Below are 27,007 nucleotides of genomic sequence, written 5' to 3'. Positions count from 1 at the left end.
TTATATGATGATTATATTAGTAATGAGCTATAGTTGAAAACCACTTGATGCAAACGATTCTCAGTGAATATGGATAGTCAATGCCTTGAGGGTGATCTCCTCTAGAACCTTTGAGGAGTGAGGTAAAAAGTACCAAGCTATAAATCCAAGAAAAGGAGAACTGGTGTTTCCTCTTTTAATGATCTGTATACAGGAGGGTCGAACCACCAAAGGAGCTTTTTGCACAATTTTATTATTAATTCTATGATATTTCCTGATTAAAAAAAAAAAAAAAAAAAAAAAAAAAAAAAAAAAAAAAAAAAACTCTATGATATTTATAAATTTTGGCCTCATTAACACTAACTTGGGCCTCAAGTATAGCCGATCAACATTAACTTCACCAAATAAGAGATTAATTTCATCCAAAATTTACGATTTTGTACGTTTTTAGACCCCTTAACACAAGTTGTTTAACCTAGTTATATAGCCAAGTGATTACTTAGATAAATTATTCAGATCTAGGTTAACACAATAAAATTATATCATGTAAATAATGCGGAAATATAAAGAACACAACGATATGATAATCCAGGAAAATCAATCTCGTAAAAAATCTGGGGAGGATTTAACCTAGTTATCTTTAAGGTAAAACAGATTTATTATGAAAAAATTGAAGTTTTTACCATAGAACTTAGACCACTAACATCTTATTGCTACCTTGAGTAGAAAACTTACTATCACAACCACGTAATAGTTTTGAGTCCACGAACTACTTTTTTTTTTATCCACTGCAACCATAAGTTCTCCTACTTGTGACTTTGAGACTCCACTCAAAGATTTCAGATCTTTTTTAAGTTCTTTAAGCAGCAACTGAAGCAACCATCAAGTTTTTGATGTAAATCTTGATCTTGATAGCTCTATGTGTATATGGAGGTAAACACCTCTAGATCTCACAAAAGATTCAACACACAACACTCCAAAAAAACCTTTAAAACGTAGCTTGGGTTTTTCCTTTTATACTTAGAGTAAAAAAAAAAACCTTACACGCCAAACAAGCTTGGGCTGAATTGTAATTTCTGTAGAAAAATAAATTTGCACAAGATTCAATCAATCGAGTCTAATTTTCGATCGATTGAGCCTTACAGATTTTGTCCAATACTTTTTGCAATCACTCGATTCCAATTTTACAAATAAATACACTTTGAGTAAGCCTAAACCTAGACTCTATGTTTTGATCATGATTTGCTAACATATTACAGATTGAAGTTCTAATACATTAGTTTCTAAAGTCTTAGAACCTAACAGATTTCATAAATGTTGACTTTCCAAATTGAATTAGATACATGCAACGTATGATTATTTTCCACCTTGACCAATAGGATCATAACACGCTAGTAACTTTAAATTGGACCAATTAAAATTAATTGTTTATAATCACACGTCGTTGGTCTTGTTTCACAAAAATGCATCTTTAGCCGTTAAAACTTAGATTAATGATATCTTTAAACCTGGTGATCTAATTAAGGCTTGTGACTTGTCATTTTGATCATTATGACTCTAAGATTATTTAAATGAAGCAATTGGAGATTAATTCAAAATTATGTTTTACTCCCCCCCCCCCCCCCCCCCCGGGAGGTGTGAAATTACCATTTTGTCCCTTGATAAGGCTAAATGCAGGTTGCAAAATGGAGTGAGATAACTAAAGGATTTGGCATTTAATTTTTTTTTTTAATATTATTATGTACGATCTAAGGAGTGAGATATGAATGCATGGACATGTGAAATGAATGAATATATGATCATATAATTCAATCTATCATAAAGGTTAAAGGATTTGGCGACCTGTGTAACTCAGTTGTGTTTTCATCACTCAACTGAGTTTGTAAAATTTGTAAAATTACATCTATAAGTCTACTTTATTGACTTCTTTACTGTTTAATGTGTTATAATAATGGAAATAGTGTCCCGTGGGTAAGTTATCAAGATGGAAATCTGGTGAAAATAATGGAAATATTGAGGTGAACTCATCTAGCTCGAAAAAGAATAAAATCCCTTGTAAGAATTTACGATACTTTCCTTTGAAGTCAATACTACAAAGATTGTTTATGTTTCCCCATACAGTTGAGGCAATTAGATGACACAAAACAAGTGTGTTGATTACAGAGTATTAAGGCATTAGGCAAATTCCATTGCATGGAGAATATATGATGAGAAACACAAGTCATTTGCTTCAGACCCCTACAATGTTAGGCTTGGATAATTGGCAAGCGATGGCTTCAATCCTTCAGGGACTCTAATTTTAGTAATGTTTGCGCGCAAGAAGCATAATCTTCCTCTTATTTTTATTATATAAGCATTTGTTGCAAACTGCTTTGAACTTCAACACAAAATACACAAAATACTTATAATTACCACTAATTATCATGTATTGCGTGTTTTATATATGAAATCACACTTTTCCAGCCTTGAACCGAAATTACTCATAAAACGCAGTAGCACTTCCCTAAAACACATATTCCAATTACTGCTTGATCCAATTTGATGCAAATATGTAAACATCTTAGATAATCCCTTGGCACACGCCAATGGCAGTATCCCACAAACTTTTGGCTACGTGCAATTGTTATTTCTTCTGCTGCTAGGGAATGTTGGAAGTGGGTGGATAATGTAGCCATTGATGTGACTCAAGAGGAGTATAGCAATAATAAATACTACACTTTAGCTCTTAGATATATATAGACATAGATAGATGTGTTAATACCCTATTTTTGCACTCCCAAGTCCAACCAAGCACATTTCAATATCCTTAATCAGAGACCTCAAAACACATTGAATGGAAAATAACTAGCCACAAAAACACCATATTTGCCATCTCCAAGGCTGTTTAAGCCCAGCATGTAAAGTGTAGCCTGAATCAAAACCTAAAATGCAATAAATAAAATAAATAAATAAAAAAGAGCTTGCCGCAAGTATGGTATAATTTTAAATCAAGTTCAAACCCCCGTCATATGCCCAAAAAAATCCTTAGGAAGATCTAGGATTCTGCAAGGAAAATGATTTAAGGTATGAAAGGTATGTTATGAGAAAAACCATTTTCAGCCCTTGCATATAATTTCTAGGAAATCAATGCTGGTTACAATTTCTCCATAACTTTCGCTAAGTAGAATTATCTCATTGTCTACTATATTAAAAATGAAGGCCCTAATTCCAAGGAGTTGGCTTAATGATTCTTTAAGGTTGTGGTGACTTTAAGATTATTTTCTAGAGGGGTCAATAAGAACATAAATTGTATATAACATAATATAATATAATATAAAAGAGAACTTGAATATATTGATATTACACCCAAAAAAAAAATCAAAAATCAAAAACCTAAAAGACGATAAAGTTTAGCTACAAATTTGGTTGTAGTTTAAGGTTACAACCTTACCTAATATCTTTTTATTGGAGATGAATTTTGACAAATCCACTGTTGAATTGCATTTTCTGCTTATATCTTCCATAATTGCAAAATTTCTAAAAAATTAAAAATTAATAACTATGTCATCAATAAATTGTTAAAATTGTAAATTTTGTAGTTTAAAATTATGCATAAAATATAAACTTATATATGTGTGTTGTGAAGCTCCCTCTTGGAGACTTGAACCTCGGCCTTTGCCCCCCACACCTCACAATTATCTATAATTATGGAGTGATCATCGTACCAAGAGTGTGCGATGGTGACATGTGTATTTAGAGTGTAAAGAATATGTAATTTAATAGTTAGATTTAGAAAAAATGTAGTAATGTTAATTTTACTAAACGAAGTTGTAATTTTAGACTACAACCAATTTTATAGTTAAATTTTGTCCAAGCCCATATTCATTATTAGTTTTACAATTTTTATTTTTACAAGATTTCATATTTTAAAATCGTTACATGATATCTTCATTATCAATCCTATGATCTACATCTCCTTTAATGTACATAATCAAACAATTATTCATCCGCTGATCTCTCATTTGAATGATTTATTTCAAAAAATTTAAGATCTAGAAGGGCTTTTTCTAAACTTTAAGATTAACAAATTTCTACTTTTGTTGTTGGGTTTTTTATTTTAAATTTATTTTTTCCAAATTTTAGATCAAATTGGTTTGTTATTAAGTTTGTGTGTGTGTGTGTTCAAAAAGACTAAGATATTATTAGAGGATCATATACAAGAATTTTATATTAGAGGGTCAAAAAAAATTATAATATATATATATATATATATATGTATATATTTGCTAGTTTGGGCTTCAAGTGGAGTTGCGCATGTCCTAAGGCCTCATGAGATCCATAAGATACCAGGTTTGAAATTTCTTGGTAGCATTTTGGGGTTACCCCATAGGATTCCTCCATATAATAACCTGGTGTGTGTAGGACGAGGAGACTACATATACCCAAGAGAATAGTTAGATATTTAAAAAGGTCTGGACACCCTTGTTTATCAATAAAAAATAAAAAATGAAGCCTTGTACATGCCCTTTTGTATAATTTTTTTGAAAGTTATTTTTTGTGAAAAAGAAATTTATCCAATATATTGATGACATGACATTTTTGTATTTAAGTTAACGCAGGTATCCCCTCTCTCTCTCTCTCTCTCTCTCTCTCTCTCTCTCTCTATATATATATATATATATATATATATATATGCAATACACATTATAAGAAAATCGAAAACCACTCTCTTCTCCTATTCTTGATGATGTGTGTAGTAAGATCAAAGACTGGGTAATAAAATTTGGGTCTTGGATTGGATTCTTTTAAGAAAATTATTAATAAACCATTTTAGTTTTAGGAAAATTATTTTAGAAAAATTTTGACACATTTTTATGAAAATTATAAAAAATATCAACATTATTAATTATTTTTTAAGTATTTTATAAATCAGTATCCTTAAAAGACAAAAGACACCGTTATCTTTCTCATCAAATTTTCCCAACTAAAAATACTCCCTAGTCCCAATCTCATGGCAACCTCAACAAGTGATCGGTGGTTAAATTGGTCTCTTTAACTACGTACAGACACCACTCATTCTATCCAAGAATTATTTAAAGCCATGTTTTCTGTAAGACAGGTGTGGGAAACAGTGTACTAAAAATTGTAGTCATTGCTGTAGAAACTCAAACTCCATCTCATAGTCTCAAATCATGACTAAACCTCAGCAGTGAGCAGTGCACAGCTAGCAGCTTTGGAAAGCTCGAAAGTCGAAACCCCCATCAGCTAAAATGGCAACCCCACCACCATCACTCCAAGCTCCAACTCCAAATCCTCTCAAAAGACCCTTAATCAGACTCTTCCTCCTCACCATCCTCTGCTCTCTCTGCTACTTTCTTGGATCTTACACCAACACTAACTCAACACCAACTCCACCATCCACGCCTCTCTTTCAAGACCAACTCCACTGTTCCAAACCCAACTTCACAATCCACAACACCCACTACTTCTCTCCACCACCACCACCTTTAGACTTTGAACCACACCACACTGTCACACTCACTCTGCCACAAGACCAAGGACAAAACATCAAGCTCTTGGGCTTTTGCTCTAGAAACTTCACCAATTACTGCCCATGTCATGACCCTCCAAGAGAGAAGCAATTCATTACTGAAAGAAGGTTTCACAAGCAGCGGCATTGCCCTGGAAATGGAGAAAAACCACGGTGCTTGGTGCCAAGGCCGGCCGGGTACAGAAGGCCATTTCCATGGCCAAAGAGCAGAGACTATGCTTGGTTTAGGAATGTGCCTTTCCCCAGGCTCACTGAGTTGAAGAAATCACAGAATTGGGTTCGTTTGGAGGGTGATCGGTTGGTTTTTCCGGGAGGTGGGACTTCGTTTCCAAAGGGAGTGAAGGGTTATATTGAAGAGATCAAGCGGGTTGTGCCACTGAAATCTGGAAATATAAGGACAGTTCTTGATGTTGGATGTGGGGTAAGTTTGTGTTTTGTAATTGTCATTTGATTTATGTTTGTATTTTAATGTTTTGTCTTATCTGTTACTATAAAGAAATGGATTAGAATTGTTTATGGTTGTGAATGTTGCTTAATTTGGAATCTTGAATATCTAATTTTTTGTTTAGATTATGCTGGTTCTTTTAGTGAGGATTAACAAGATCTGTCAAATTCTGTAACATGTTTGACACTTTTTTAAATTGATTTTTCTTTGCTCAAACTTGTAAGTTATATGGGTATTCTATGGATCATGTTTGAAGGTGGCCAATGTGGGATTGAAATGTAACATGCTTAGTTTGAATGGTTTTATATTGAAGTTAGTAGAATTTATTACTACTTAAAACTTTTAACCACTACTTGAATGGCTGATCTAACTTTTGCCCTTTCCAATTTTTTGACTTGATTCTTTTGCTGTTCAGAAGGCTTATAATAGAAAAGAGGCTGCCAATGCAGTAATATTGATTCCATCTTAGAATATCATATTACTAACATAGCTTAGTTACTAAGACCACAATGATAATTATAATTCTATATCCATACAATCGATGGCCCTTTTTTTTGTTCTAATTTCAAGCTTTATATTGGGATCTTTCTGCATTTTGTCTTCTATCTAAAGGGGAACTATTTTAAATCCCATTTATAATGTAAGGCAAGATAACCGCTCAAAAGATCAAATGTTCCTATTGTCTTCTTTGTTACTGATACATTTGTGTCCTGGATGATAGTTTCTGCTAACTTTCATGTCCTCTTTCAAACATGATGAGATAGGCATTGATCGGTTAGTGAAAACACGGGTTACCTAGAATAGGCTCACGCTTTATCATTTCCCCCCACTTTTTTCTTTCTTTGTCTAGTTATACTTACTATTAATTTGGTTTTTTTGGTTCCCAGATAAAAACCAAGATAAAGATTGTGGAAATTAGTACTCTTCTTGTTTCATTATGGATATATCACATGTTGCCAATGTATGCTTTTGTTCGCACTGTAACCTTTATTAATTTTGAAATTTAGATAGTGTCATGAGATCCATATTTTGTACGTTGGTTATACACATAGACATGTATGCCCTACACCAATTCATGGTTTGTCTTTTGAATACTTGAATTAAAATATTTTTATTGATCACTTGCAGTTCCTCTCTTAAAATGTTTGGAAAAAAATTTTAACTCTATTTTTGTATGACCATTTTTGCGGAACCCCAGAATCCATAAGAGTTTTATATTTGTTAATTTGCTTCTCTTTCTCCCTTCTTCCTCTTTCTAGGCACCAATTTTGGTTGTGATATTGATCACATTGATCACATTTATATTCATGCTGCATTTAAACCACTCCAATTATAGTAATTTTCTTTATTAAAAAAGGTTTTTTAGTAGTCATTTTTCTAATTTATGATTCACCTTTCTAGTGTTGGAGAGGAATAATGTCTTGGAATAAACAATAATGAAAATAGATAAGGAATCCTGATAGCTTGTAATGTATAATTACACAACAAATTTGGGTTACTCATTGTAAGCAGTCTTGTGTATTGCATTACACACTTCTTAGGTTGCAAGCTTTGGAGCCTCTCTGATGGACTACAACATCTTGACGATGTCAATTGCACCACGGGATATACATGAAGCTCAAGTACATTTTGCCTTGGAAAGAGGACTTCCTGCCATGCTTGGTGTGCTAAGCACCAATAGGCTACCATTACCCTCAAGAGCGTTTGATATGGCTCACTGTTCCAGATGCCTTGTACCATGGACTAGTTATGGTACTTAAATTAGAATCTTCAGATTTGAAGCTGTTTGACTCCATATTATTGTAAATCCAAAATCTCTTCTTTTAATGCTTCATGGCACTTGCAGGTCCATGTGGTTTTGAAATTTGAGTTGTTCCATAAGATAACGAAAGCTCATTGGAAAAAAATTTAATGGTAAAATGACTTAGGTTTTTTAAAACCCTAAATTGTCTTTGTTCCAGTGTTGGAAATGATTCATCCTATGAAAGGAGGCTGGAATAATTCCAATTACTAAGTGAATTACAATCAAATCATTGTGTACTGTCTCTACAAACAATGGCCTGGGTGTGATTGGCTTTATTTCAATAAAAGTTGCTTTATAGTCTGATCCTTTTTCATTCACTACAGATGGATTATATCTGATGGAGATTGATCGAATTTTACGTCCTGGTGGCTATTGGGTACTGTCTGGGCCACCGATAAATTGGAGGGTCAATTTCAAAGGTTGGGAGAGACAGACTAAGGACTTGGAAAATGAGCAAATCAGTTTGGAAGATCTTGCTAGGCGATTGTGCTGGAAAAAGATTGCAGAGAGAGGTTCAATTGCTGTGTGGAGAAAACCCAGTAATCATATGCACTGCATCCAAAAGTTAAAGGCATGGAAATCAACTCAATTCTGCACTTCACCTGATGCTGATGCTGGTTGGTGAGTTTCTTATTCCATTTTCACATTTAACATTGTATAGTGAGTTTAATGACATAGGTTGTGTCCAACTGAGATATCAGACGTCCAACATGGAAAACTTAAAGCAAATTGCACTTATGCTTTCAGAATTTCAACTTTGGTTGCTGTGTTTAGCATTTGTACCTTGAAAGAAGCTGAAAATTTTGTTAGTAGGAAGTCTATAAAAGTTTGGAGCTAGTATTATTATTGTAAATTCCAAATTATACTCTTGTCCTCTGCTTTCTTAGCAAGTATATGCAGCATACCACTTAAATAGGTCATCAAAAAAGTATTCCTGAAAAAACAAAAACAAGAGCAAATTCTATTACAAATACATTGTGTCTTGTGGAATCTCCATCAAATGCATCACAGGTCGTATGTCCGTTTCTCATGGCAAATAGAAGTCCAAATTCTTCCTAAGTGTTGACAATTATGCTCTCTCAGTATGTGTTGATGACATGGCTTGAATTAGCCAAGCTATTAGCTGAATGTGAGTGGAATTAAAAGATCAATCTTGCTGAAATCTAAATGGTTTAGAAACCTGATGTTTCTTGCACCATTTTTAGCCAACTTTGGGGGTCTGATATGTTTGTCTGCTGATTGTTCATTCTACTTGGTGGATGCTGCATCTAGGGAATTAGGCTTAAGAGAAACTCTCTTGTCCTGTTTATGAGAGACTGCTCTTTGCTAATATTTGGAGTTTGAGTTTGTGAGAGTTTTAATTTAAGCCACCTTTATAATCTCCCTACTGCAGATATAAGCCTAAGGTCAAACTACAAAAACTATCATTTGTGATTCCTTTGTTCTATTTTTTCTATTTTTATTTTTCCTAAATCCAAAGTAAATAACTGTACTCGCAATAAGACGTACTGGGTAATTCTTTATGTATTTCTGAACAGGTACACAAAAATGGATCCATGCATTTTCCCTCTTCCACAAGTGAAAGATGTCCACGATATATCTGGTGGTGCTCTAGAAAAATGGCCTAAACGGTTGAATGCTGCTCCACCTAGAATTACAAGTAAAATTATTAACGGAATCACGGTGAGGACCTTAAATGAAGATGTTCAGTTATGGCGAAGGAGAGTTTCCCACTATGGGATCATACTCAAATCTCTCAACAATTGTAAAATTAGAAATGTTATGGATATGAATGCTGGCTTTGGGGGTTTTGCAGCTGCTCTGACAAAGTGTCCAGTTTGGGTGATGAATGTTGTTCCCTTTGATGCAAAAAATAATACCCTTGGTATCGTCTATGAGCGAGGCCTAATCGGAACTTACATGAACTGGTAAGAGTTAGAGCCAATCTCTCTCTCTATCTCCTGTTTTTTCTTATCTGGTATTTTGTCATGTTTTTGAGAATCCCTGAGGCAGGTTGGGCAATGTATGATCTAGATGGAACCAGGGAATTTGTTAATCTCTATGGATTTTTGCAATTATTACATGTAATTCCCTTGATGTGCTATGGTTGGCCTTCAATTGCAAAATTTGTGATGCCTTCCAAAGTATGAGTTTCCAATAGTGTAACTATTATTATGGCATGCTTGAAATGTAAATGTATCAGAAGTTCTGTACATAACTGTTGCTACTGTATACGCTGGACTCATCTGCCTTCCGAACTACTGTAATGTTTCAATGAGAACCATACTTACTTCATATATTGTGCTTTTACCTCTATATTCTATTCAAAATTTTGGCTGATTTACTTTAATTAAATATTGTAGACTATTGGATTAATGAATTTTTTTGGGAAAAGAATGGGCTGAAAATATGAGAAAAAATAAAAAATGAAAGTCCTCTTCCTCTCTCTACCGCCTCCACCTGTACCCATCTCCTGTCAAGTGTTCTCCCTGCCACATTTTGGATCATCTGCTGCCCAATGTGGTGCCCACCATTTTTGGTTCCTGGATTTCTGGGATAATTTTTATTACATACTATTTAACGTGCATTGAATACTATTTAGATGTTCTTTTTTAATTCAAAATTGAGTTTATGGACAGTGTTACTGCTTACTTTCAGGTGTGAGGCTTTCTCAACATACCCACGAACATATGATTTCATACATGCCAACGGTGTATTCAGCATGTACATGGACAAGTAAGCTTTCGTATTTCTATCTGGTTTATTGGAAGAATTGTGGTTACAACAAAACTTCTCCTACCCAACACCTGCCCACTTAATGAAGGAAAATTTAATTGGATATAAAGAAAAACACCCTAGGAAAGGAGGGGGAAAAGAAAAACAAAAAAGAGAGAATCAGTAGGAATTAGTTGTATTTTCTAAAGTGATCTATATTTGTGATTGGTCCTTAAATTTGAGTTAATGCTTCTCTTAGATCCTTAAGTGCAAACTACTGGACCAAAGATTATGATTAAAGTAGGTAAGCTTTTAGTCAGTTTGGCTGACATGAGAATCATGAGATAAAGTGGAAACTCTTTTTCTTTTCCATCAAAGTTGGAGGTCCCCCCATATGCAAAGTTTGGTTGTAAGTTCTAACATCTTCATCATTGAAAAGAAGGCTTCAACATCTACACAAACTCATTGTAGTCAATATGTCACTTGATATGGGCTTTCTTCTGCACTCTATAATACATGTTAACGTTTCCTTACGAAACAGAGATCTAATGAACCCTATTTATTCCCCTTCATTTATTTGTTATTACCATCATTAGTAACAACATTATTCTTACTTTTATCATTATTTCATATAGCATATTTTACAATGTCCTCAGAAGGGCCGTCAATTTGGCCTGAGGATTGAGATTATGAGGTGTGTAGAGGCAAAATAATATAGAATTAGAAGTTACAAGAGACAAACCATTTAGTTTTGGTTGTTCTAGTATTTCTAACTAGAGTTATTTATGTCTCATTCAGGTGTGACATTCTTTATATACTCCTTGAGATGCATCGGATTCTTCGGCCAGATGGGGCTATAATAATAAGAGAACATGTGGACATCATTGTGAAAGTAAAAGACATCACAGATCGGATGAGATGGAATGGCAAGATATTACACAGCGAGAATGGGCCTTTCCACTCTGAGAAAATACTTCTTGTAGACAATTCTTTATAGGTACGTTTATGCTAACACTTTTTCCAGAGAAAACTAGTTGATAGTTGTCAAGCTGTCAGTAAGTTGTAATATTACAAATACCATGTCAAGAGCACAAGGTGAACTTTTTTATATTTATTGGAATGATATTGTATTTCCAAGAAAAATTGATGCTTACAGTGTGATTTTTAGACCACTAATCCAAAAGTTTTAGCTAAAGGGGAAAGGATGAGTCTAAGCTACAAGTGTACCCCCAACCTTTCTGCATGTGGAATTTTATTAAACTTTTAAATGAAAAGCAAAGAGATGGCAAGGTTTGAAGTGAACTCCTCATACTGTAAGACCTTGAGCATGATATATTGTCATTTATCTCCGACTATTGAAGTAACGAGAAAAGAGATCTGAGCACCTGATTGCATAAGCATGTTTGAGCTTATTTTAAAAGATTAAGACATGAATTTAGACATCAATACGGAAGTTTTCCAGCATAATAGCAAATACTGCAACAATCTGCAGGGAACTCAGCATAGTAAGAGTACAAGAGATATCTTCAAATTACCTTATTATTGACATGTACTTTATAACTTGCTTCTGAACTGTACCTTGCACGGTTTGAAGCAAGCTTATCTTATATAATGCATCTCTTATCCTAATCATTTCATTAGCTCTACGAACAAGTATTTCGTTCGAATGAATCATCATAGTTATTGGCAGCTCTATTCTTCGGCATCTTTCAAAAGTAAGTGCATGGTAGTAAACTAGTAATCATATAAATGTTTTAACCAAAATATCTTCACTCATCCTTGAGCTACTTAAATTTTCCATGAAATATTCCAAACCTCTATGCTACTTAATTTCTTTCTTGATAAATTGCTAATTGTTCTAAGAGCTTAAACTATTAAGAAATGATGAATTTAATTATTTATCTATTATTGTGACACTCTTCCTCGCTTTTTCCATACTTCCCCTTAATAAGTGAGGCTCAACACATTAGATTTTTTATTTTTTAAATGGAAGATAGAGAGGAGATCATGTTGAGCTCAAGATTACTTGCTTTTATTCCATAATAAATTTTCAATTGTCCCAAAAGATTATGCTATTAGAAAATATTAAATAAATCATTTAACTATTGTTCTTGCATTTCTCATAAAAGTATTCTGATCCTTTTTATGACGCATTAAAATTTTTGTAACAAAGCTACGCATGTGCAATGAGTTTTTGCTGAATGCTATGCATGTAATTTTGACTATATAAAGATAGCTTGCATACACAAATGAGTAATACGCTAGTTTCGATACTTTAGGCTTGTGAACAAAATGGTGAACATAAATTGGTGTATGACTATGGTTGATTATTTTGTTACTTACCATGAAAAGGAAGACAAATAGAACATGTTCAATTTTTGTTATTCGTTATTATTATTATTATTATTATTTTTTTTTTATGTAAAAAATGATGTATATTAATAAAAAAAGTGGTAGCCAGTAAGACAAAAAAAAAGAAAAAGAAAAAAGGACACGTGGCCTTCTCTGTATAGTTTGAAATTTGAAGTCCAGGAAACCTTAAAGCCTCTGTGGCTATAAAATGAGATTGGTTGCTTTTGCTCCTGACAGAGTACTTGCCTTGGGAAGGATTAGGATCCGGTGTTGTCGGGTGCAATACAACTCATCTGTCTCACAATTTTTTCTTTTTTTTTTTTAATTTTAATTTTTACTTTTTATTTCTCATAAAGTTTTTCATAATTTTTTTAATCAATGGTTGACATTAAAAGTTGCTTTTTGCAATTATCAATCTCAATCATTAAAAATAATTGGTATTATTAGTCTATAGCTGCACTTGGAGTGACTATAGAGTAGGCCACTTAAAGAGAGAGAAAGAGATGTGCACTGAGGAATCTTGTTGGTTGTAGACCTATGGCTCGCACTTGTAGAACTATTAATTAATTCTTGTTCAAATTCATTATTTGTGATCCACGAACCTCTGATATTCTTGCAGAACTATTAACTATTTCTTGGGCAAATTCATTATTTGTGTTGCAAACCTCTGATATATCAGATATTTCGTTCAGTTCTAATACATAGTGAAATATTTTAATATTTTAATCAATTAGACTCTATAAGCTCGTCTATTCACAAAGTACCCTAGGAAAATTCATTCGTCACTAAGAATGAAGCATTTACTTCCAAAAACTTGGAAGTATTTCACCTTGGGCTTCTTTTCTTTCCATATCTCATATGACGTTTTCTTTGTTTCCACTCGGAAGAAGATTCTATTCCCAATGTGGTATGAAGTATTCACCGCTTCAAACCAAAATTTTTGTAGAATATCCTTGTTAAAAAGCATTACTCTCGCCATCTCTTGTATCACATAGTTCTTCCTTTCAACAACCTCATTTTGTTGTGGAGTTTTGGGGGCCGAGAATTCCTTCTTAATTCCATGCTCATTGCAAAATGCTTCAAACTTTGCATTCTCAAATTCCTTCCCATGATCACTTTTTATTTTGATGATGGGAACTCTCTTTTCATTTTGAAGCTTCTTGCAAAGTTTTTCCATCTTTTCGCATGCTTCCGACTTTTCTCTAAGGAATTCCACCCAAGAGTACCTTGAGAAATCATCAACCACAACCATAATGTACCTTTTTTTCCACCCATGCTTTCCATTCTTGTTGGACCCATTAGATCGACATGAAGCAACTCCAATAGTCGAGATGTAGCAACAACATTCACTTTGGGATGGGTTGATTTAGTTTGTTTTCCTAATTGACATGGGCCACAAACATTTTTCTTGATCTTTCCAAACTTCGGCAAACCAATTACGACTTCAAGCTTCAAAACTTTTGCCACTTGCTTGTAATTGGCATGTCCAAAGCGTTGGTGCCATAACTCCAACAAATTAACTCCGGCACTCCAGCATGATACATTCGACTTGGGAACCACACCATAGCAATTGTCGGTGGTCCTAAGTCCTTTCAAAACTTACACACCTCTTCACTGAGGATTATACACCCTTTCTTGGAAAATTGGACTAGAAAATCTTCATTAAAGATTTGGGTGATGCTCAACAAGTTTGCCTTTAGCCCTTTGATGTATAGAACATCGGTCAACAAAGGAAGTCCTAGAATGTCAATAGTTCCCTTTCCAAGGACTTTTGAGTGGCTGTCATCCCCAAATTTCACATAACCATCCTCCTTTTCTTTAAGGCTTTTAAAAAGAGATTTATCACTGGTTATGTGCCTTGAGCACCCACTATCAAGATACCACAAACATGAATTAAACACTTTTAATGCGATATGAACAAAAAGACATGCATGTGACAAACATTCTTGTTTTTCAAAGCAAGACTCATCTTTCTTTATATTTTTCTTAGCTTTTTAGACCATCGAGCTTATTACACAAATGTCTATTCCTCCTCTTATATTTTGCAATAAAAGAATTAGACTCACACAAGCTATTATGAAGCACATGATTTCTATGCTCTAGACATTTCAGCATGTGTATGAACATTCTAGCATGTTTCTTAGACTTTAATAACTCTAAGAGCTCATTACTGGGACAATCTCCAAAGATGCTCATAGAGTCATTATCACAAACACATGAACCACAATTCATGTTAGCCTTTTCCATTGTCATATCCATACCAAGGAGGGGTCTAGGATCACACAGGAATAATGAAATCCGACAAGTGTACCCGCTCTGATACCAATTGAAAGCTCTAATATGTGCTAAAACACAAGAGCTTGTTTAGACCCCCAATTAAAAATTACAGCTAGATTGCTTTTACTCTAACTTAAACGAAGTGCAAAACAAGAGTAAATATGCACAATGAACCGATAACACTACTCTAAGCCATATTCATCACAATCAACAAAAAAAATGAAAGTTTAAAGAGTAGGGAAACGTGTTATCGAAGAGGAAACCGAAGAACTAGGCGAAAAATCTCTCTGCGACCCTCCAAGTCGAAATCGATCTACTAGAGAATAAAGTTGGAGTACATGAATAACAAAAGACCCTCCAAGCCTAGTCTACCCCCATGTACTTGAGCCCTCCAAGCTCCTGCTACCAACGGACTTCTCAGAGTCTTGTCTTCACTAGCTTTCTGGATCCTGCAATTCAGCCCGATTGCATCTGCTACTAAATGGCTCCTTTTAATGCTTCCCAACAACACCAAAGTCTCACTAAACACTCAGAATGAGTGTGGTAAGTGTTTGGGCTAACAGCCTCTCAAGGATCTAGAGATGGAGAGGTAGGAGTTGAGGAAAACTATAAGGAAATGTGTAGAAAATTGTGGATATGACAATCTCTAACTCTCAAGTGTATTTCCTAGGGTTTTTTCTCTGAAAAACACTCCTTACAATTCGTGGGTAATGAAGGTATTTATAGTGTGGGTAAAGAATTTGATTAAGCAACTTAACTTTTTGCCAAATAGAATGTTTCGCGGGTACTTTGCGAGATGGCCCTTCTCGCAAAACACTTGCGAACTTGACAGCACTGGAATAGGTTCCACCTATTCTAGTGCTCCAAAAGCGCTGGGATAGGATCACTCCATTCCCTTATGGAGAGAGACCTATTCCAGCATTGCCCTGGCACAAGTAAAAACATCGGAATAGCATTTGAAAAGCGCTAGGACCTATCCCAGCGCTTTTGAAAAGCGCTAGTATAGGTCCGGAGACCTTATACCAACTGTCACTACGCAGCGGTTTGAAGCGTCGGGAAAAAAAAATGCCGGGATAGGAATTTTGACCTATCCCAGCGCTTTCTGGGGCTATCTCAACGGTTTTGAAAACGCTGGGATAGGCCCCTTTTTTTTGTAGTGTGGGAAAAGGAAAAGCCATAACCAGGAGGATAACATTAAATATGAAGTCCACAAGATAATCTTAAGTTCTTAACTCAGACGTACATCATGGCATCTTCACACAACTTAATTTCAGTGCTTGAAGTTTCAAGCTAGGATGTGATCAGTAGTTAATTAGTGGTGTGATCTTAGAGTACATATGAATTACATAACTTGAATGATGTGATTCTTAAGTTGTTGCATTGAGCAAGCCTTGAGCTATCTTCAAAGTTATCTGCTCCTATGAGCATGGATAAAAAAAAAATAAAAGTTAACAGAGATTAAAAAGAAAATGAAAATGATAAAGAATAGAAGCTACCCTTAAAATTGCACAAAATAACACTCCTTTAAATTATGGACAAATTTCCAAAGTTAGTATAAATGTAACATATAAGTTTATATCCTTTGACACCATTATTTTTAGGGGAAATTGCACTTTACCCACCTGTGGTTTGGCCCGTTTTAACAGTACCCACCCGTGATTTAAAAGTTATCACTTAACCCAACTGAGGTGACCTCCGTTAGACCCCCATTACCCACCTCTCCCTTTTCATCGTTAAAAATAGGGGTAAATGTGTCTTTTTCATTATATTTTATGTCTCTCTCTTCTTTTCTCTCCTTCTTCTTCTTCTTTACATAAAACATAAAAGAAAACAAATACACCTACAGTCACAAACAAAGCCACAAATCCATGTAAACATAGACCCATAGATTCGCTAGCCTTCCACTGCTAAATCCAAAAATTGACTACTTAATTTTTCATAGAACAGTCACAAAATAAAACTCTAACCCTCTTTCTTTTGTTGGGTTCTCTTAAAAAAACCCAGATTTGCAAGTAAAAAAAAAAAAAAAAAAAAAAAAAAAAACCTAGCAATCTGTTCAAATTGACTAGTTAATTCTTCATAGAACAATCACAAAATAAAACTCTAACCCTCTTTCTGTTGCTGGGTTCTCTAAAAAAAAAAACCCAGATTTGCAAGTAAAAAAAAAAAACTGCAAAAATAAAAAATAAAAAAAACCCAGCAATCTGTTCAAATTCACTACTTAATTCTTCATAGAACAATCACAAAATAAAATTCTAACCCTCTTTCTTTTGCTAGGTTCTTTAAAAAAAACTCAGATTTGCAAGTAAAAAAAAAAAAAAAACCCAGCAATCTCTTCAAATTGACTACTTAATTATTCATAGAACAATCATAAAATAAAACTCTAACCCTCTTTCTTTTGCTGGGTTCTCTAAAAAAAACCCTGATTTACAAGGTAAAAAAAATAAAAATAAAAATAAAAAAAAACCCAGCAATCTGTTCAAATTAATTACTTAATTCTTCATAGAACAATCACAAAATAAAACTCTAACCCGCTTTCTTTTGCTGGGTTCTCTAAAAAAAACCCAGATTTGCAAGTAAAAAACAAAAATCTACAAAAAAAAAAAAAAAAAAAAAAAAAAAACCCAGCAATCTGTTCAAATTGCTAGGTTCAAATTTTTTGGGTTTAATGGATTTGTGGGTTAATGGGTCAATATTGCTCAGCCACAGATCCAACAGCGAACCCAAATCTGTTCAAAATGGCGCCACTCTGAGCCAGTCCAGGAGCTTCAGCAGGTGGAGTACTAATCGAAGATGGAGGACTCACCGGAGCCTCAGAAGAAGCTAGAGGAGGAGATGGTGGAGAGTTCACCACTGCCGGAGGCGGAACAGGCACTGGAGTCTTTCTAACTGTAGGTGACGGCGTTGAAGCTTTAGGAGCAGGTGCTTGTGTTGGCGACTTTGATGGAGAGTGCGAAGGAGACTAGGCTAAAGTTGCTATAGAGGAAAACCCAAGCTTCAATACACCTTCTTGCTTGCAAGTTTCAGATTTCACTTTGGCAATCTAAATGAAGAGAGAAAGGAATTATGGGTTTGGGGATTTTTAGGGATTCTAAGGTAGAGAGAGGGAGAGAGCTTGTTCTTTCTTTTAGGGTTCTATTTGGGTTCTAATTTTGGCTTATATAGTAAAGGGGATTTTTTAACGGAAAGGGCAGAGGTGGGTAATGGGGGTCTAATGGAGGCCACCTCAAGTGGGTTAAGTGATAACTTTTAAACCACGGGTGGGCACTGTTAAAACGGGCCAAATCACAGGTGGATAAAGTGCAATTTCCCCTTATTTTTATAACAAAATATTTCGCTTTGAAAGAGGATTTTGACTAGCTTTTATACAATCATGATGGATGTCATTTTTCATTCATAATTTAGATAAAAATCATCTTTCAAAAATGAATATTCAACTAGAGAAGTCACAACAATAAACTGTTTGCATTTATACAAAACTTAAATATAAAATATTATTTTAAGATAAAAAATTTGTCTATGTAATAGGTGGGCACCGAAGAAAACACAAGATTGACAGGTGACCAGTTATAAACACATGTCTTGTCAATGTCGCGTCCATATTATACAATTGACACAAGCCAAACCCTTGACAGTGATAGTGATCATGTAATTAACCAATAAGAGAGAGAGAAATCTTACCAACAGTGGCAAATTGGAAAGTTGTCCAGCCTCCTCCATTGCTCCTATCGCCAACAATAACTATTTTGCCTTTTCCATCCCCAACTAACATGATGTTCTTTTGCTTGGTTGGAATCTTAATGCATTCATGATAAGTACCAGCTTGTACATGAATGATAGTCCTACTCCCACATTCCATGGAAGCCTTAAGTGCTTCACCTATAGTCTTGTGTGTCCCACTTCCATCCTTAGCCACCACAGCACTAACTTCTATCTCTCCCATAGAAGCATGTAAAAGCTTTCTTTCTAATACTGACACCCAAGATGGAAAATCATCATACAACAATCTTCGATTCCCACCACATATAATTGAAGTTTTAGAGTGTTAATGTGTTGCTAATGAGTTGGCTCAAATTTTGGATTGTAGAATCCAATATTACACCTTTCTCTACCTCAATTTTATCATTTTCAAGGATCTCGAGACAAGTTTCTTGATTGGTGCAAGCAACACTAAGCCATGTTTGGATGTCATCAGTGGTGGTTTGTGTTTGTTGGTTGTTGTTGTTATTGATGACAACATTGGTGAGTTGGTCTAGAGTGTCATCGAGCAACTCGAGGCAGTCACTTATTCCACTGGTTATGTCGTTGCTACGAGATTTTTCATAATTAAGGGTAAGGTTATAGGCAAGGGCTCGAGCTAAGTATAATTTGAAATATGATATTTCTTTATATATTATTAGAAACAGAGTAAAAGAGAGAGAGAGAGAGAGATTGAAAAACTGAATCTACTCTTTGATTGAAGAAAATGAAAGTAGTTACAAAATAATTATCACCTATGCTTTATATACACATAAACAGGGGCTAACAGAGGCTAACAAATTTTCCCTCCAAAAATAACTAACTAACTAATTATTAATACATCCAATTACAATTTGACATCTATCACTTCTATTTGCTTCTTCTTGTTTCTCTGACACGTGGACTTCCCTTTAGTCTTTCCTTCTTTCTTCTTTACTCTACTTGTTCCACCATGTTGACCTTTTCCAATTTTAATACTCCCCCTTAAGCCTTGAACTGGAAGATCATGGACTTGAAGATGAGTTTCAGTCTGCAACTCCTTTGGCAACTGCTTTGGCATGAAAATATCTTGCAAACCCAACTTCTGTGTCAATCTTGTGAAAGAATTGAAGCCTAAAGCTTTGGTAAACACATTAGCTACCTGACCATTTGAATTCACATGAAAAGTTTTAATCATTCCCTCCAGAATTTTGTCTCAAACCAGATTACAGTCTACCTTAATATGCTTAGTCCTCTTATGGAAGACTGGATTAGCAGCTATATACAAGGCTGCTTGATTATCACAGAAGAGCATAGCTAGTTTGGGGTGCTCAATTTTTAAATCCTTAAGTAATTGAAGTACCCAGGTTATTTCACATGCTACACTGGCCATTGCCCTATACTTAGCCTCTGCTGATGATCTTGAAACTACTCCTTGTTTCTTTGATCTCCATGCTATCAAACACTCTCCTAAATACATTGCATACCTTGTCAGTGACCTCCTTGTATCAAGGCATCCAGCCCAATCAGCATCGCAAAAGGACTTAATGTGTAAATCAGAGGTGCTTGAGAAGAAAAGTCCCTTACCTGGGGATCCTTTAATATACTGAGACAAACTTACTTAACCTATGCACAACATAAGTAATATCAGGCCTTGTCAAGGTTAAGTATAGTATTCTCCCAATTAACCTTCTGTACATTCCAGGGTCTGCTAACAACTTTCCTTCATATTTAGAAAGCCTAATGAAAGTTCAAATAGTGTAAAAACACTTTTGAACGTTTAGACCCCCAATTTACAAATTAACCAATTCAAGTTTTATGTTAAACAACTAGTGTGCGGAAAATGAACAAAAGCTATAATATAGAATTGGAAAAACAATCTAAGCCAAATTAAAATCACAACTCACAGCAGATAATAAAAGGCAAAGATAAAAAGGGAAGGAAGATGCAAACACAAAGACAACACGTGATGTGTTATCGAAGAGGAAACCGAAGCCCTCAGCGTAAAACCTCTCCGCCGCCCTCCAAGCGGTAAACAATCCACTAGAAAATGTAGTTGGGATACATGGACAGCAATAGACCCTCCAAGCCTAATCTACCTAGTGCACCTAAGCCCTCCAAGCTTCTTGCTCCAACGAGGTTACGCCGAACCTTCTTCTTTTCTAGCTTCCCGGATTCCGCTACTAGACCATAGTATCAACCAATGTAGATTGGTTCCTTCCTAACTGCTTCCCAGAACACCAAACAGCCTTCTCACAGTAATGAATATGGTGAGAACAAGGTTTTGGTAAACTGCCTCTCAAGGGTTTGACAATGGAGAGGAAGAGAGTTGAGGAATTTGAAGAGACTCTAATGTATAGATTGTAGGTGAATTAATCTTGTTTTACTCTAGGGTTTTTCTCTCAAAATTCTCTCTGGAAGCTCTCTTTCTTTCGTGGGTATAAGGGATATATATACTAGGGTGAGAGAGGAATGTGAAACATCAGGTTTTTCAAAATAGGGCTGGCTCGCGGCTTGGCCTCGTGACTTGACTGAGTTGCAAGATCCAGTCGCGAGATAACCGTATGGCCAGTTGTCCTGTTTTGTCCTGTAGTGCTCCAGCTAGCATGACTATTCACCTTCTGGCATGCTTGGCACGTGTGCTGCATCTGACGGCTTGCAGCCGCGAGTTACCCGCGAGATCCAGCCGCGAGTCTCTGTTTTCTTGCACACTCTTGAGCACTCGACACTCTATCTCACTCACTACCCTTACAACAAAACCCACCTAAATACAGGGTTACTAAATGCTGAAATACAAGCAAATTTGACACGGAATAAAGCCAATAAGATGGTTGATTAAATTCAACCTTACAATCTCCCCCTTTGGTTATTCCGTGACAAAACCCTAAAACAGACTCTAGACTTAACATGTGAGTTGGGAACAGTTGAGCAAAACTCACTCACACCTAACTTTAGAAGCTGTGAAGCACTTGAATCATAAGAACTTGAAACTCCTAAAACACAACAATACACCATAATCATTGTATGCAGAAAAGTATGAAATGCATATGAAACAGGCTTAAGGTGATCAAGCAAAGTATCAAATCATGGCTTGATCAACCAAGTAATCACCACAAGGTAGAGATCACAGTGCTCATTCACACTTGGAATGAACACATGAACATACAAGTTAACAAGAACAAAGCAAGTTACTTGTATGCCTAACACTCAATCAATGCATAATACACTAAGTATATGCATCTAGGAACAATCCTACAAGGGCACAAGAGTGACAGTACTTAAAAGAAAATGCAAGATATTTAGATAGAAGTACTGATTTAAACAAAGTATAAAAGGCTGCATAAAGCATGGTACAAACCATAAAGCCTACAAAAATGCATAAAAACATAACCCTAAAAACTTACATAAGCAACATGGGTACAAAACACAATATATACTGAATAACATCAACAATATATATAAAAAGATTAAACCAAGTTTATAAGTTATGAGTTAGAAACAAAAATACACCAAAACCACAATGTATCAAACCCATATCAACAAATTATCAAAACATAACATAAATCGAGTTTCAAGTGCTTTATGACTGCTCCCCCTTAACATAGTGCTCCCCCTCAAGGTCTGTTTCTCAAAATTTCTCCCCCTTTTTGACCGGAATGGCCAAAAGGTCACTGCCCATGATGTGTGGTGAAGCTGTCAAGTTTTGCGGAGAGAATATCAAGCTAATCCTGCATGGCTGCCATCCTCTCAGACTGTACTGTCTGGACATCTCTGAGTCCATCAAGCCTTGCCAGGATGACCTGAAATGCATCTTGAGGTGCAGTTGTTGAGGTAGAGGCCCTGTTCCTCTTTGCTCTGCTTCTGGGTGTGGATAGCTGTCCTGCAGCCTCTGCTTCAGTATCCATTGGATCACCTTCTTCTTGTTCAGCCCCTTCTTCATCTACATCACCCGGAAGCTGTACTTGTATTCTTATGATGGTTTGCTTGTTGATTGCTGAGGGTGTTGGCATTAGGCTGAGGTCTTGCGGAATCGGGACACCTTTTGCTCTGAACCCTCAAGACCAAGGACCTCATCAATAGCATGGGCATCTAGAGTGAATTCATGCCCTCTTACCCAACAATCTAACTCATCTTCCCTAATCTTCACATTAGAGCAGAATTCCCTTATCAGAGGCTCACAGACACCTGGTAATCCACTTAACAACTTTTCCCAACCTTTGCCCTCAAAACAGGTGGGAATAAATGTGTCCTTTAAGTCCACTAGATCCACAAATCTCTCTTGAATTATGGTTCCCTTCATGAAAGAATCTTTGTATCTCTCAAAGTGTTGCAGACCTAAACAGATTATTATCCATTTTCAATTGTTTGTCAGCCTTCTTTGCAGGAGTTTTCTTCTTCGGAGTTGAGGGAGCCATCTGTAATCAAGCAGAAGAGGCCACAACACACAGATAGCACAATAGATAGAATTATAAACATCAGGGAATATGAAAAAAATGAGCAATTTGGTGAAGCAAATGCCACATAGTATAGACCTAATCAGAGAGAAAAGAGGACAATATCATGCAATGACAATATTATGCTAACACACAAGCCCCACAAATAGTGCATACACCACATGACAAGACATGGAACGGTGCGAAATGCAACTAATCATGAGTTACATTAAACACATGGCAGATAGAGACAACAAACCGGATTCACCACAAATGAAGGATTAGAGATCACAAAAGACCCATATGAATTAGGTTCAAGCAAAATGGGTAAAAGAAACCAACATGTCATAGAACATCAAATAAAGATTAGGCAGTCAGATAAACTTAAGATGACAAATAGAAGAACATATATGAAACCAAGAATTGAACAAAAATATGCATGGGAACAATTTCTTACATAATCTAAACAAGAACAGACCCAAAAACACCGAAACAAACCCTTAATAAAAATCAAACACCAACACAAATATTCACGAAAATGAAGATCAAAGTAAGAGATATGAGGTGAGAGAATAAGAGCCCATACCTTGTTTTTTGAAGATTTGAAGGTGAACAAGTGCAACAATGGAGTTTGTGAATGGAGACATGGAGTGTTTGGGTAAGAACAGTTGAGAGAGTAAGTGAACAGTCACAAAACGTTCGAGGAAAAACTGAAAAAGATTTAAAAACTGCCCCTATTTTTTCCAAACACGCGTTTTTCGTGACTTAAGTGAGTCGCCAACAAGTTGCTAGGTCAAGCCGCCAAAACACTCAAAGGCAAAATTTTGAAAAAAAATTTTAAGTATTTTTCGCGACTGGAAGGTCTACCCACGAGGGAGTCGCGAGCTGAGCCGCGAAACTCTCTGAGTAACTCTCGCAACTGGACCTTCCACTCACGAACAAGTCGCCAAAATTGACTCGCGAACTCGCGACTGAGGCCTGCGACTTGACTTACCCGCGAATGAGTTGCCAAAACAGGGCAAAAATGATTTTTGAAATTTTCAGATTTTAAGAACAAAATACTTTCCAAAAATACCTAAAACAATCAAAAATCTTTTTGTGCTTGACTCAACAGAGATTGAGCATGTGAAAACACATTTCATCAAGTACAATCACGCAAATGAATATGACATTTATTGAACATAAACTTGTGTGTTGTGTGTGGATATCAACAATGAGATAGTCCTTAGTCTAATGTGAAGCTTCAATGATCAATTCAATCAAGGCATACACAATTAGCACTAGATCATGTGACCCATCTCAATTATAGAAATATGCATATATGACCTCCCACGAAACTTGATAACACAACTTGGAGCTTTACATTTGACTCCACTTTCAATCATACCATTTGAATCTTTTTGATCTTTTTGAGACAATCACCTCTCATTGTGAGAGTGATGTTTGATATTATACTTTGATGAGATAGCCTTTGGCTTTCTTGAATAAACATTTACTTTAATCTTTGGTCACTTTCCCTTTTTCTTAGTCGAATACTAGTATGTGTGACAGGCTTTTGCAGCTCAAAATCTCTTTTCATTTGGAGATTTACATTTGGTGAGCTCTATTTAACAAAAACAAAAATAAAGAGTGGGAAGATATATAGACACAAGTCTATGCATGTCTCAAGATCAACATAACCATTCACTAATCATTCATGACAAGTTTGAAGATATATTTACAACAATCACATAGATTTCAAGATTTCTCCCACAGTGATAAGAGTGCAAAGAAACAAGCTATGCTCGAAAATGCACAAAGCCATTAGCACAAAAGTACAAGGCAAAACAAGTTTTGAGACAAAACTCAACAATGTTATTCAAACTTTTTGATTTTCTAATTTTTTTATGTGATTTTTGGATTTTTGACACATAAGAAGAAAAAGATTGATCAAAAATAAAAATGAACAAAAGTATGCACAAATAGACAAACAAACAACCTTCAACATAAATAACAAGCAAACAATCAAACACAGTTACAAAGCATAGGAACTATTAATGCATGGACATGTTGTAATGCTTATGCATGAGTACCCTTTTTCACCCACACGTCACTTGCGTTTGGGGTGATTTCCTTATAGGATTGGGTACGAGAGTTAGGGCTTTCAAACCTTCGTGTGAAGCTTTCCAAGCAGTTGGTGAATGCACCAATCATTTTCATCACGTTCATCATTCCGGGATCACAGTTTTGATCTCTTAATGGTTCACCAGCCCAATTTCTTCTATCATTTCTAGGTCCTCGTGACCTTTGAGGAGTTGCACTATTCATTGCTCTCAACTTTTGACAATTTGGTCGAGTATGCCCTTGAAGTCCACAATGATGACACACATAATTTGATCTAGGACCTCTTTGTGGTTGTGGACAAGACTTGGCTCGAGATTCAAACCTGCCCACAGATTGATTACGTGAATTCAACAATTGTTCGTTCCCCACATTTCTCTTCTCCTCTATCTTGGGCTTCTCAGCAGTAGGACCAACATCAGCTGATTTTTTGGCCTTTGTAAACTTCACTTCTTTAGTGACATTTCCAGATGAGCTACTTCCTCCGGTATATCCCAATCCGGATTTGTCTGAAAAGCTCTTTTGAGATGAAATAACATCATCTAGCTTCTTGGTGATGACCCTCTCTATTTTAGCATTCGCTTGCACAACCTCTTGCTCAAGAAATCTCACTTTTGTGTAAGCTTCTAACAGCTCACCATTCAGTATTTCTATCTCACATTTGGCCTCCCTATATCAGATTAGGAGACTTTTATAGTCCTCCTCTGCCTTCTTCATTTTTCTCACAACTGCCTTGGCCACCCTTGTGTACTCACCCGACTTCTCCAGGAGTGAGTTATAATTCTCTTGAAGATTGGCTGTGCTTTCATCTTTTTCAGCATTTGATTCTTCAACAACTCCCAATGATTCTTCATCACTATGTTCTCCAAGGTCTCGTACAAGCAGATTCAACTCGTCTGAAGACTCAACATGGGCAATAGTCATAAAAGCTGAATAGTTCCCCTCTCCATCACAGCTTTCTTCAGAATCTGAGTCGGATGAATCCGAGTCACTCAATGTCGTGGCATACACTTTGCCTTTCGATTTCAAATAATTCGGACATTCTTTCTTAAAGTGTCCATGCCCGTTACATTCGAAACAAGTGACACCTTGTGTAGATTGGGATTCTTTTCCATCTTTCTTTTTGAATTACCTTTTCTCCCTTCCTGAACTTTGGAATTTTCCTTTATCACCAAATTTGCCATTATTTTTGAATTTCAAGAATTTTCGGAAATTTTTTACAAGGTATGCAACGTCTTTGTCAACCACATCTTCTCCCGATGAGTCATGGTCTTCCACCTTCTCATTAATGGTCTTAAGAGCAAGAGATTTACTCTTTTGTTGATTGGACAGCGACATCTCATAAGTCTGAAGAGAACCAACCAGCTCCTGGACTTTGATGTCATCAAGGTCCTTGCTTTCTTCAATCGTTGTCACTTTAGCATGAAAACATTCCGGCAATGATCGAGGGATCTTCCTTACAATTTTAGAATCCTCCGTTTTCTCTCCCAAATTGAACTTGCTTACAATCACCTCATTCAGCTTGCTATAGAAAGAGTCAAAGGACTCATCCTCACTCATTTTTAATTCCTCAAATCGAGTGGTTAGCATCTGCAGCTTGGTGTCTTTTACTTTCTTCGTGCCTTCGTAAGTGGTCTCCAATATCTCTCATGCTT

At 35.7% G+C, this 27,007-nt stretch overlaps 1 protein-coding gene across 1 annotated transcript; it reads left to right on the top strand.

The window, feature by feature from the left end:
- The first annotated feature begins 4,983 nt into the window (after window positions 1–4,983).
- LOC115965301 (probable methyltransferase PMT19) lies at window positions 4,984–11,616 on the top strand. Its single transcript, XM_031084494.1, has 6 exons — window positions 4,984–5,930; window positions 7,496–7,706; window positions 8,082–8,379; window positions 9,297–9,686; window positions 10,417–10,494; window positions 11,272–11,616. Exons 1-6 carry the CDS (start codon window positions 5,229–5,231, stop codon window positions 11,468–11,470), a joined length of 1,878 nt encoding a protein of 625 aa, XP_030940354.1. The 5' UTR covers window positions 4,984–5,228; the 3' UTR covers window positions 11,471–11,616.
- Window positions 11,617–27,007: the final 15,391 nt, after the last annotated feature.

This window comes from Quercus lobata, chromosome 10 (assembly GCF_001633185.2).
Source record: "Quercus lobata isolate SW786 chromosome 10, ValleyOak3.0 Primary Assembly, whole genome shotgun sequence".
In the NCBI taxonomy this organism is placed as follows: domain Eukaryota; kingdom Viridiplantae; phylum Streptophyta; class Magnoliopsida; order Fagales; family Fagaceae; genus Quercus; species Quercus lobata.
Note: the sequence above shows the minus strand (reverse complement) of the source record. Positions and strands in the feature narration are given on the sequence as shown.